Source organism: Acomys russatus, chromosome 23 (assembly GCF_903995435.1).
Source record: "Acomys russatus chromosome 23, mAcoRus1.1, whole genome shotgun sequence".
NCBI classification, from domain to species: domain Eukaryota; kingdom Metazoa; phylum Chordata; class Mammalia; order Rodentia; family Muridae; genus Acomys; species Acomys russatus.
In genome coordinates this window covers 47,430,175-47,442,942 of record NC_067159.1, presented here as the reverse complement: position 1 = coordinate 47,442,942, position 12,768 = coordinate 47,430,175, and the positions used below count along the sequence as shown (strand labels likewise).

Genomic DNA, 12,768 nt, shown 5'->3' with positions numbered 1-12,768 from the left:
TTACAGAAAATTTTAAGTTTAAACTTACGCCATCTAGATGACTCTGGATACCATTTTGAGTCTGTTAGTCACGAGTGGTGCAGAACAATGAGAGGATGTGTGCTGAAATCAGGTCTGTTGGGAGCTGCAGCCTCTGCCTCTCAGCTCTGCAGTCCTAAGCAAGCTGCTTGATTGCTGTCTGTGCCGGTTGCCTCCCCTGGCCTGTAAAGTGGGTGCTGCAGCACACAGATCTGCGGCCCTCAAACCTGATGGCTGACGCTGTGTCTCCTTGGTGTCCCTGGCATTTCTATGGTATTTCCCAACAGCAGAAAGGTTTTTACCTCTAATAAATGTAGCGGAACTCTGTGCTGGAAAGGCAGTGTGGGTGCTTACAGCCTTTTTCAGATTCCTCCTGGGAAGATCTCTTTTCAGTGCATTTACTAATTTACTAGTTTTCATATGCTACTTGTGGCACTTAGAGTACAAGTCTAAGCTTTACGTCGCAGAGAGGTTTTATGGGGCCCAAGAGGATCTCTCTTGAAGATGGGTGAGCCTTCTGACAGTGTTGGGGTGACTACATGCGCACTTTAAGTTTCTAGAGACCCCTCTACGTTCTTAACAAAACTGAAGCAAGGCTCAGATCTCAGAGACTGGCGTGTTGTGGAAAGTGTTTGGAGGTCTCCACTGCTGCCTTTTGCTTCCATAATGATCTGTCACCTGAGTAAAGCCTGCGTGAAATCAAATCAGAAATATCCAGCAGCTTGACGTGTGCTTCCCCGTGCTGTGTTTGGCAGGTCCGATTCCCATCCCACTTCAGTTCCGATCTCAAGGACCTACTACGGAACTTGCTGCAAGTGGATCTGACGAAGCGGTTCGGAAACCTGAAGAATGGTGTGAGTGACATAAAGACCCACAAGTGGTTTGCCACAACTGACTGGATTGCTATTTACCAGAGAAAGGTATGCTCTGTTCCTAATCTAAAGCCTTTGAAAAGGTGTGACTGAGGTCATGTGGCAGAAATCCTTTCAGCTTGAGCACTTTCCCTTGGATAAAAGACAAAGCCTGTGTGTTTCCCTTTACATTTTCCTGCCCATACTAACTCTTGACAGTATTGCAGAAAGTGGACTCTAGACAGTATTCTACATCAGAACTGCTAAAGTCCACATTTAAAAGATAACATAAAATGTCTACAGCTCAGAGTTGGCACACAGCCAGACAAGTCACTGAATTGGTGTAGGTTCCATCTGGAATGTTCTGTCTCTGCTTCAGCCTTGCGGGGACATTCACTGGGCTGCCCCTTTCCCCATGGAGTCTTCCCAGAGAAGGCAAAGCCTTCGCATGTCAAACCGTCTGCATGTCTGTCTTTCCACTCCCAAAGGTTTTTCCCTAGTTTGCTCACTACCATAGTCCAATGAATCCTTAAGAATTAACTTATTTCACCGTGACATTTCTCAGAAGCGTGTCCTTCCTTGCTGCTTTATCTGCTCGGTCTCATTTTAAACCATTTCATGAGAACAGGAACTTTTTTATCTCCCTCATTTTATATCCTGTCTCTGGCAAGAGCCACTGGCACGTGCACCCTGAATGCTGCCAGTTTCTTTACTGAGCACCCATCTTCCTACAGATGCAGCTGCCCTTCATTTGAAACTTCACTAGAGGCGATTAAAGTCGTGCTTTGTGGAAGTCAGAACAAAGTATCTGTAATTACTGTATGTTGTCTTTTAGGAATCATTGATCTACTTAGCAGTCTTTCAAATAGTAACTGGGACCCTGTGCTGGCCCGAAGCACTCTTCAAAGTGCCAAGGGTAGAGTGCTTAGTGGAGTCGGCGTAACCCATCCAGTTAGGACCTCAGAATTCAGGGATGGAGGCAGATCAGTGTGTTGTGCTAATAAATGTCAAAGGAATCCAGAGAGAATTCTGCACTGAGTGGCTAGTTGTTTTGTCTGCTTGCTTACTAAAAAGGCTCTTACATGTTAGAAGTTCAAGCCACATGAACACTGGATGTAAATTTAAATTTAGCTCACTTCTAACACTAGTGTAGCACATTATTAAATAGAGGGCAACTCTACTGGCCAGTAGTAGCTCTATGTCCCAGGTAATCAGTGATAACAATGACAACAGCATGTTACTTAATAGTAATTACTTCACTCTGTAATAAATTGGGAAATTTAAGAAAAAGATTTTTTGCTCTGTTAACATTATCTCTCCTTCCACTCTTAAATGCTAAGTCAAAAATAGCTTGCATGAAGTGTATATATTTAGCTTTCCTCCTCCCCACCCCCACAAAAACCACAGCTTCTGATGTTTCAGAGGCTTGCCACACTTCATGATGAACAACCACAGAGCATTCCTGAGGAAAAAGAAGTTAACGGTCTCTTTCATATTAAAAGCCGCTTTTCTAATTCATTAAAGTTTTAAAAGATTATACAAACAAAGTTATAAAATAACTTTAAAACTCAGCTAATAGCAAACACAGCAAGGCTGAAGCAATGTGAGGAGTGCTGCTGTCAGGCCCCACCAGGTCCCAGCGTCAGGGCCAAGGACTGTGGCTTCCGCCTTGTTTAGATTTTCTCGCATGAAGACAGTTCTTTATGGCTAATAAAAGGAATTTTCATCAGTCTTGAAGTTTTCCTACAAAAAAGAGAATACATGCTTGTTTGGTTGTTGGGGTTTTTTTTCTTTTAATTTTACTGATTAAAAAAATTACCCCAAATAGGCTAACTGCTTTAAATTTCAGTGCTACTATATAGCTTCTGAATTTGACCTCAGGTTCATTGGGTTCAAATCCCAGCATATTACCACTTTAAAATCTGCCCCTTCTTTTATCTCTGGGTTTTGTCAGGGTTGTTTGTTTGAGCTAGTCTCACTCTGTAACTCACACTGGCTTGGCACTTGAAGGATTACAGGTAAGATACGTTTATATATGAGGGTCTATAGGTGTGAACCACAGTGCAGGCTTTTTAAAAGTTCTTTCTAACATTATTACTAAAAGGAAGGTACAGAGAGTTTACTGCCACATTATGTCAAAATACTAGAAGTTTACTTGTTTAGCTTGTACTTTTGAAGATTTGTGAAAGGGAAAGGCTGTTTGAACAGGAGGAGAGAGGAAAGAGAGAGAAAGGACACAGACAGACAGACAGATCCTGGCCTCTGGACCTGGGTACATGTGCTCCTGAGTCAGAGCAACTGCCCATTACAGTGTGACCTTGAGCTCAGTGGAGACTCCACCAGCAGAAGCCTGTTACTGTTAGTGTGGGTTAGGACAGGACAGCAGGAAGCAAGATGGCCGAGAGAGCCTAAGTCCAGGCTCCAGTCATAAGCAGATAATTTGGTGCATAAACAAACATGGACTCTGCCCACCCTCTGACATGATCTGTTGACACTGGGTAGCTTCCCATCGCACCTTGCTCCCCATCACTGCAGTCCCTGCCATGACCACAGGCCCTGGCCTTAGTCTGATGTCACAATTGCTGCTTGGCACACACTCCATTCGGATGACCTACCACCACATCACAGAAGTACTTGAACAGACTCGGTGTCAAGCAGAGATCTAATTTCTTATTTATTGTTGTACAATAATTAGTCTGTTGTTGCCTTAGCATTATTGAGTAACCGTGATTTAGCTCCTTTCTAATATTAAACTTTCATATGCTTGACTCTATTTCAGAACATAACATGCCTCTTATTCAGTTATTTTCTGACACGCAACAATTTTAAAGTTCTATTTAAACTATAAATTAGTTTATACTATTTAAAATGTATTCAAACTAAATTTATAAATAAAATTTATAGTTGTAACTTTTCTTATACAGAAATATTAGTATTTATCCTTTGTAAATTTTAACAGAAAACTTCTTTACTCTCCGCCAGCCAGTTTTAGACATTGATATTTCCTGTAAAAAATTATTTTTACTGTTTATCATTATTGCTTCTTTGCTTCTTATCTTTATTATTATGTTCACTGTCAGTCAGTGATGCACTTAAGTATTTCTTTGACATGTTTGTGATTTGTTAGTGTTTTAAACAATTCTGATGTATACAGCTTGGCCTGTTAGCACATGTCTTTTTTTTTTTTTTTTTTTCCAAGACAAGGTTACTCTGTAGCCTTGGCTGTCTTGGACTCTCTATGTGGAACAGGTTGGCCTCTGCACCGCCCCCCCCCCCCCAGTCCTGGGATTAAAGGCATGCACTACCATGCCTGACTGCCACGTGTCTTTAATCCTAGCACTGGGGGAAGCAGAGGCAGGATCTTTGAGTTCCAGGCCAGCCAGGACTATACAGAGAAACCCTGTCTCAAAAAAAGAAAACAGCAACAACAACGAAAGAGTTCTGGTATATTTTGAATCTTTTCATACTAATATTTTATATATAAAATTTTCTGTCAGTGCTCAGAAAGCATACTCACCTATCCATACCACACAATGAAATGTTAATTATCTTTCTAAGACTGTGATAGAATACAGTCATGAGCCCATGGGCTCATCTAGAGTCCATGTGTTTCAGAAAGGGCTTAACTCATCCCAGATTGTGAATTAGCCCCCAGAGGGGCCCATGGTAACTGGCCAAGGCAGCCTGTGAACCATATTGTTGAAGAGCCAAATCTCAGGTATCAGTGATGCAGGGTGAGGAGCTGCAATAGTCACAAGGACTAATCAGTACCTTAATATAGATGGGGATTTCAGTATCTTTTCAGCTACACACAAAGCACTGTAAAAATAAGACAGTAAATTTAAATATCTCATAGCCTTTTATTCCATGGCGAGTGTTTATAAGCAATGAAATAGGCAAATGGCACCTAGCAGAAAGACAGAAGGCCCAGACTAAAGAGGTAGGATGTACAACTCAGACTGCAAACCATTTTCTAAAGATGGTCTGGTTCTAAACCACCATCTGGCTAGAAATGAAGCAGCTGTCTGCTTGGCTCAGTCTGAACAGGATAAAATGGTGGTCCCAAGCGCATAGTTCAAGATAAGCAACTGGCGAACAGAATATTAGAATCTCTACTTATATCTGTGCATCACCTTGTTCTTTTAAAATATCTCATATATGTGCTATATTGGTATAGTCATACATGGGAACAATGTAAGAATGAGGTATATTGGAAAATAGTTAATGAGACTACTGCTGTACACAAAAGAAAATGCCCTTTAGAGTTTGATACCTGCTCGTCATTTCTTAGTGATATAAATTTGGTTAACTCTGTTTTGTAACCTTTAAAACAGGAATGAGAATGCCCGCCTTGACTTTCTCACAGAGTGTGCTGAAGTGGGCGCGGGGGCATGAAACAACTGTGTGTGATTATAAATCTGATAGTTTCTATGTTGATTGCAGCAATCTTTTCAGCTTTTAAAAGCTTTTCCTCTCACATATTAATCACAGCATACGATTATATGGAAAGACTTTATTTTCATTTTCAAAATAAAGAAAACCTTTGGAATTTGAAGGTCTGTGATTCTGTGAGGTGTTTCCATCTCGACACATCACATTCAGGGATTTTAAGTAAGCTTAAGAGTTACAAAAGAGATTCACCTCAGAAGGAAGGAATTTGAAAAAATAATAAAGGCTTTGGAAATAAATTGATAAAAATAAAATTAATTGAAACTAGCATTTTGATACTGGTTGTGGCGTTAATATTTTGTTGCAGTTCTCAAGTGAAAATGTAAAATCCCAGCTACCTTCTAGTGGATTGCATTTCAAGAACTTGTTGTATGTAAAGATGTCAGTGTGGTTACTTGCTGGGAAGTCATGTTCTTGGTGTTTGGAAGTCTGTGAGGAGTTGTTCCTTCCCTTATTTTCCTCTTGATGTCAATTACAGGTTGAGGCTCCATTCATACCAAAGTTCAGAGGCTCTGGAGATACCAGCAACTTTGATGACTATGAAGAGGAAGAAATCCGTGTCTCTATAACAGAAAAATGTGGAAAAGAATTTTGTGAATTTTAGGGAGGAAAAAGATAGCCTGGAGCTCACACTCAGTCTTTGCACGCTGTGGAGGTGGAGGTGGAGCCGAGACCTGCTTAATGACGCGGTTTCCAAGTCCCTTCATTCCAGCAACTGAGTGAGGTCTTTCTTGCGTCATCAGTGTGCACTCTGCAACCACCTGTGTACCAAGGCACCGCTCCGCAAGCATTGTCTGTGCCATGACACAGTGTACACCACTTTCCTACTGTTTTGGTTGTTTTTCTCCAACCTCCTGCATCCTCTCATTAACTTCTCTGACCAGTGCTCCATTTTACTTTCTTGGTGTTTCAGATGGGCAGTGTTATGGCTGCGTGGTATTTAAAAGGAAAGCTACATGTTACTTTTTGTAGTTTTGAGCGATATTTTTGCTGACCAATGGCTTGAAGATAAACTCTTGAATGATTTTTTTTCTTTCTTTTTTAGTAGCTCGGACTCAGTTTTGCCAAAACTCTTAATAATATTTGAGGATGGAATATCTTATCACCAAGGGAATTTGCATAAGAGAAGATTATAACTTCAGGGGTCACTGATATGGCATTAAATTCAGAGTGACAGTATGGATTCCTGGACCAGAGGCTTCTTTTCCCTTTGCTTTTTAATATTCTTTCTCCATGAGACATTAAGTGACCAGACAGATGCCTCATGTGTCAGGAAGAGTGAGGCCCGTGGCTCCTCACCCCAGCTGTCTGCCTTGGTACCAACACATCTGTGGGTTAGAAGAGAGGTGGACGGTGTCTACGCCTTTGCTCTTCCATGGGGCCCTTAGCCAGTATTTTAGCAGAGCACGACTAATAGATGACACAGTGTGAACTTTCTCAGCTAGTCCTCACCGTCATCTTCTCAAGGGAACCGAGCGAATGAAAGGGAACATGGATTCGGATAAACACTAAGTCAGCAAAAGCCTCGATCCCCGCTTACAGCTCAGAGGTACTCCTCAGGCGAGCTTTTCTGTTTGCTTTGGTTCACAACAGGGAAGGGCAGAGCAGTGGGTGCTGCTCACTCCGATGTGAGGACTGAGGGCACTGGTGCAGCTTTGACTTTCTTCCCTGCCTGGCAGTGAGGGAAGGAGGCAAAGCTAAGAAACTGCCGCAGTTGTATGTTAATTCTAGGGTGTGATATCTTTAAATATGTCAGAATTTCTAACCTCTTTTTTTCTTCATAGACTGTATGATCATGCAGATACAATTTTAATATTTGTGTTTCCTTAATTTTTTTATACTTTTTGCCAATTGACTTAACAATGTTGCCATCATGAGGAAATTTCAAGCACTCTTGCACATTTAGTTCAGTGTTCCTTTGTGAATAAATGGCTTAACTTTTTATTTTACTTTTTTTTCATTACTTTTAATTTTCCCATCTCATTTTATCTCTGTATCAGTGACCTACCTTAAATAATAACTCACCCAAATAGTTTAAAATATTTCATTTCATGGTCAATCTATAAGCATATAAGATTGTTTAAGTCAAACAAAGCCTAATGTATATACCCCCTCCATCTGCCTCCTCCCTGGTGCGGGTAGGTCATTGACCCTCTCCTGCTCCTGTGCGCACACCCTCACTAACCCTTGCAGACATTGAGAAGTCCCATCGGAGACCCTATCTCCACCTAGCTGCATGTCTTTGGGTGTCGAGTGTTTCTGCATGGTAGTGTCCCACAATGACGAACAATTATTTCAGTTGGTCCATGTATTTAAAATGTGCAAGAAAAATTGAAATACTCTGCTGTAGCAAGTTTTATGTAACAAAGATATATCATTGTGTTAATAAATTAAAAGCATCATTTGTATAAAATACTTTAGTTTTTTTTTTTTTCTTTTTCATTTAAACCCAAGAACATGCTAATCATTGTGTTCTATGTATGCTACAGAATTCTCTGGTAGCATTGTTGTATATTATTGTAAAATTATTTCAATAAATCATGGGAATGACAATTTGATTATTATAATTTAGTTTTCAAAAATTGAACAGATTTCTATGAATCCTAAAATATTTTTTTCTATGAAATTACTAGTATCCAGCTAGATTCTACCCAGGTAGATGACTCCTAGGCATACATTGGCTTCTGGGGGCTTCTAGGCCATTCCATTTTACTGTCTCTGTTTTAAGTACATGAGCAAACTGTCAGATGTGTCAAAGGGGTCTATTTCTGGCTAATCAAGTACACTAAATTGGAATATTTTTTCCAATTTTAGTATATGTGCTACCGAAGCGAGCACTGGAATATTTTTTAACATACCTAAAATTCCCATTTTTAGCCACAGTGTAGCTGAAAATTTTTTTTCTTTGAAAACTTGAAATACTAAGTCAGTGGCAAAAGCAGTATTTTACTTAAATAATATTACATAAAACAGAAGAAATTATGTTTTTGCCCAGTAAATGGAGAGATGGCATTGTGAGGGACGGAGCCCAAGGCTGACAGGCTTACCAGAATGGCTGCAGACAGAGGGCTGGGACAGGCACCTCTTGGCATCCCTCTAATTTCCCATTCGGTTGAGGCTCCCTCCTTACCTAATGTTCTCAAGGGATGTCAACATGAGTCAGTGCACAGTGGTAACATTTCTGTGCATCCTTACCTCGGACAGCGTTCTGAAAACCCTCGTATAGCATAAAGCTCCCGCCTGTCCCATTCCTGACTCCTCACTGATGCTAAGTATACACTTCATATCAAACTGTCAGCCTACCAAAAAATGATACTGTGGCTTATGGGTCTTGTTCCTGGTATGTTCCTGTGCTGATTGCCCCTTGGTCTGAAAAAGAAAATGCTCATAGTAAGCCTAAAAATGGATGATTATCCTTTCCCACTGACTGTTTCTCTTTCCTTCTGCTTGTTGTAAGGATCAAATGGAATAATGTATGTAAAAGCACCTTGTAAAGTGTAAGCTTTCGATGTACAATGTAAGGTGTGTTCTTATCTAACTGCTTCCTTGTTTAGAGTGGAATTTCCTATGCACTGCTATAGCTGGGAAATGCTGAAAATGTGTTTTTTAATTCATCAGTAACCACAAAATTAAAGTATCTTCGAAGGATAAGAGCTGTTGCGTCTTCTGTCCAGTGTCCTCCGCCCTGGCCTTCTTTTCTGCTCATATGAGAAATGGTTACGGATTCCTGACTTTCAGGTAGTTGGGGTGATATTTGCGGCTGAGAGCCAAGCAATAAGAGTGAATATTACGCCTATTCAAACTAGACCTTTATGCAACAAGACTGGGCGCAACCTGGCATTGCTAAGCATCGTTTCTACTTCCTCGTTCTGCTTCGGGTCACTCCTGATACAATGAAAATGCATTCATGAGATGGTGGTGCCAAACCCTCATTCTCACTGTGCAGCGAGCTGGGAGCACACGCAAAGCTCGCTTCTGCCCTTACAGTTAAACTGTTCAGTGTGGATGGCTATCCCTGCAGTTTGCCTTGAGAAAGCATCAGTTTAGGTAATTATTTTAATAGCTTGCAATTTTGTTTGATGGCCTTTGCAAACATTTACAAATAGTGATGCATTTTTAAACATGCTTACTGTTCCTAGTGGAAATTTTTTTAAGTCATTATCAGGACCTAAAATCCCTTTCTCTCATTTATTTTTTAATAAAACTCTGGGCATTTCTTTATCCTATAACTTATTATTTGAGATCCAATTAACAATAAAATTTCTCTTATGCACAAATGTTGGATGTGAAAATAAATACTTGTTTCATTTTAGCTTTTCTGAATATATGCTTAATAGTCTTTGTGCTCAGAGAGGCTCAGTTTAATTTGATACAAACAGAATTGAAGTTACCCAAGCATGCTGATGCGTACATGAAATCCCAGCATTCAAGAGGCTTGTGAGCGTGTGTGTGTGTGTGTGTGTGTGTGTGTGTGTGTGTGTGTGTGTGTGATATCTGCAAGCTGATTACCAGTACCTCAGACTTATAGTTGGAAGAAAGGTTTTAGGAGTGATTAATGTAAGAACTAGGTTTTATGGATGGTGTGCACTCGGGGAAGACTGACAGCTCCATAGGAAGTTAGGACAGTAGCACACCAAGGAAGACCAGATGAAGGCAACATGGGAGCCATGAAGAGGCATCTCCACAGAAATCATTTCTGCAAGATCTTGATCTTGGCCTTCCAGACCCCAGAAGACAAGCGATGTGAGCCAGCAGTCTGCAGTGTGCTCTTATGACAAGCTAGCAAATTAAAGCACCCACAGAATGTGCACCCCGCACTCTGGAAGGTTTGCGCTGGCCCCCTAGACGCTTCTGGAATTGAACTGGCGTTTTTAAACGGCAGGGAGAGAGGTGTACTCGTGAGGCTCAAAGTATCCTCACTCCTGTTTCTCTTCTTCCTTGGAACACAGAGTAGCTCAGCTCCTGGGACACTGAGAGTTGGAGAAAACTTGGTTCATTCAAAGCACTATTAACTCCCAGAAGGATTCTCTCTGAGCTTTAAGCTAACCTCTTAGAGCAATTCAAACTGGACATGAAAAGGCACAGCAAGTTTATTCCTTCAAATTTAGAGTTACATCACCCATTAGCAGTGATATTAGCCACAGCTGTAGCTGATCATCCTCCGTAATTTTCTCGGGAGAAGGGTAGTCCTCAGTGGGTGATGATCTCACGGTATTAGCTTTCTGTTGCTCTTCTAACAAATCTTCTGTCTGCCAACCACAGCGAGGTTCACTGGACTAACGGTCTGGTGGTACAGCTCAGGAGTGTTCCTACTTCCTGTATGTATGGGGCCCAAGGCTTGGTCCACAGCTCCAAGACAGAAGGCTGCCTTGGGCTCATTTGAGACCCTAGCTAACCCAGATTCATGTCCTGCTCTGAGACCAGCTCATGAACATCCGTAAGTCTGTCTGCTCCTTTTAAGATGGTAAGTCTAGAAAATCAGTGCATTTTTTAGGGTAGTGGTTGTGGTGGTGGTGGTGGTGGAGGAGGAGGAGGTGGTGGGGTTTCGTTTGTTTTGAGTTGTGACTGCTCCCATGCAGTGTATGCTTGGGTAAGTGCAGAAGCCTCTGGACATGGCAGGAGGCTGTCGAGTCCATGGAACTGGAACTACAGGTGACTGAGTGCCGCTGTGTGAGTGCTTGGAACCGAATTTGGATCCTTCCCAAGAGCAGCAAGTGGTCTTAACTAGCAAGTCATCTCTCCAGCCCCCAAGAAAGAATATTTAAGCTGGAAAAACAGGAATAAGCATGACGATGTCAGCGTAGGGCACAGTTAGAAATTGTTCTGAAGGACGAGCTAGAGGTGGTGGCAGTGAACTACAGGGGAAACACCCTGGAGATAAAGGCTCAACTCTCAAATAACCATGAACTGCCAGTATTTCTACAACAAAGTCCTAATTAGATTGTCCTCAAAGCAGTGATTTTTTTCCTCTTCTCTTTTTAAAATTATTATTTATTTATTTACTTTACACCCCAGTCATAGCCTCCCTCCCTCTTCTCCTCCCAGCCCCACCTTCCCTTCCCCCTCACCCCTTCCCTATTCCTGAGAAAGGGGGAGCTCCTCCACCCACCTCAGCTCATCCAGTCACATCAGGATTGAGTTTGTCCTCTTCCCCTGTGGCCTGCCAAGGCAGTCCTGTCAGGAGGAAGTGACTGAAAAGCAGGCAACGGAGTCCATGTCAGAGACAGCTCCTGCTCCCCTTTCTAGTGGCCCACATGAAGCCTGAGCTGTCCATTGGCTACATCTGTGTGGAGGGCCTAGGTCCAGTCCTTGCATAGACCTTGGTTGGTGCTTCAGACTCCACAGGCCTCTCTGGCCCCCGGTTATTTGACTCTGTTGGTCTTATTGTGAAGCTACTGTCACATCCAGGTCCTTCTAGCCTCTCCCTCCCCACCCCCCACCCCTACTTTTCTACTAGACTCCTATGCTTTGCCCAATGTTTGGCTTTAAGTCTCAGCATCTGTTTCAAACTGCTGTTGGGTGGAGCCTCTCAGAGGACAACTCTCATAGGCTCCTGTCAGCAAGCATAGCATTAATAGTGTTAAGGGTGGTATCTCTCCCATGCGGTGGGTCTTGGGTTGGGCCAGGCATTGGCTGGACATTCTCTCAATCTCTGCTCTATCTTTATCCCAGAACATCTTGTAGGCAGGGTAAATTTCGGATCAAAGATTTTTGTGGATGGCTTGGTGTTCTCCTTCCTCCACTAAGAGTTAGAGGGTGTCCTCTTCAGTCTCTATGGCCCCTGCTACTAGGAGTCTCAGCTAGAGTCCCTCTCATATTCTCCCAGAAGTCTATTCTAACTGAGGTCCCCAGCTTGTCACAGAGATGCCCCCACCCAGTTTCCCTTTTCTCTGTAGACCTTCAGTCTTCCCACTTACCCCCATCTCGCCAGGTTTTATCTCCACCCTTATTTTTCTCTGTGTTCCCTCTCCTACTTTGTTCCCTCTTCAACTACAACCTCTGTGTTTTCTATTTCCCCTTCTGAAGGAGGCTTAAGCATCTTTCCTCGGATCCTCCTTGTTACTTATATTCTCTGAGCCTGTGCATTGTAGTATATCTATCCTGTAATAAATGGCTAAAATCCAGTTATAAGTGAGTACATACTGTGGGTGCCTTTCTAGGTCTGAGTTACCTCACTCAGGATGATCATTTCTAGTTCTAGTTCTAGTTCTAGTCCTGCATATTTCAGGATTCCCTTGTTTTTAGTAGCTGAGGAATATTTCATGGTGTAAATGTGCCACCATTTCTTTATCCATTCTTTGGATGAGGGACATCTAGATTGTTAATCTGGCCATTGTGAATAAGATTCCTATGAACATAGTTGAGCTAATGTCCTTATTGTATGGTAGAACATCTTTTGGGTGTGTGCCTGGGAGTGATTTCTTATTAACCTCAGACACCAGGAGGCAGA

General features: G+C 42.0%; 1 protein-coding gene across 4 annotated transcripts in view; it reads left to right on the top strand.

The window, feature by feature from the left end:
* Positions 1-7,752, top strand: part of Prkacb (protein kinase cAMP-activated catalytic subunit beta) — an 88,981-nt gene extending 81,229 nt beyond the window's left edge. For all 4 annotated transcript variants that reach the window (XM_051165880.1, XM_051165879.1, XM_051165882.1 and 1 more), the window contains exons 9-10: positions 774-938; positions 5,797-7,752. In XM_051165880.1, coding sequence (XP_051021837.1) covers positions 774-938; positions 5,797-5,922 — 291 coding nt within the window. In that variant the 3' untranslated portion in view covers positions 5,923-7,752. The remainder of the gene's footprint in view (positions 1-773; positions 939-5,796) is intronic.
* The last annotated feature ends 5,016 nt before the right edge of the window (positions 7,753-12,768 follow it).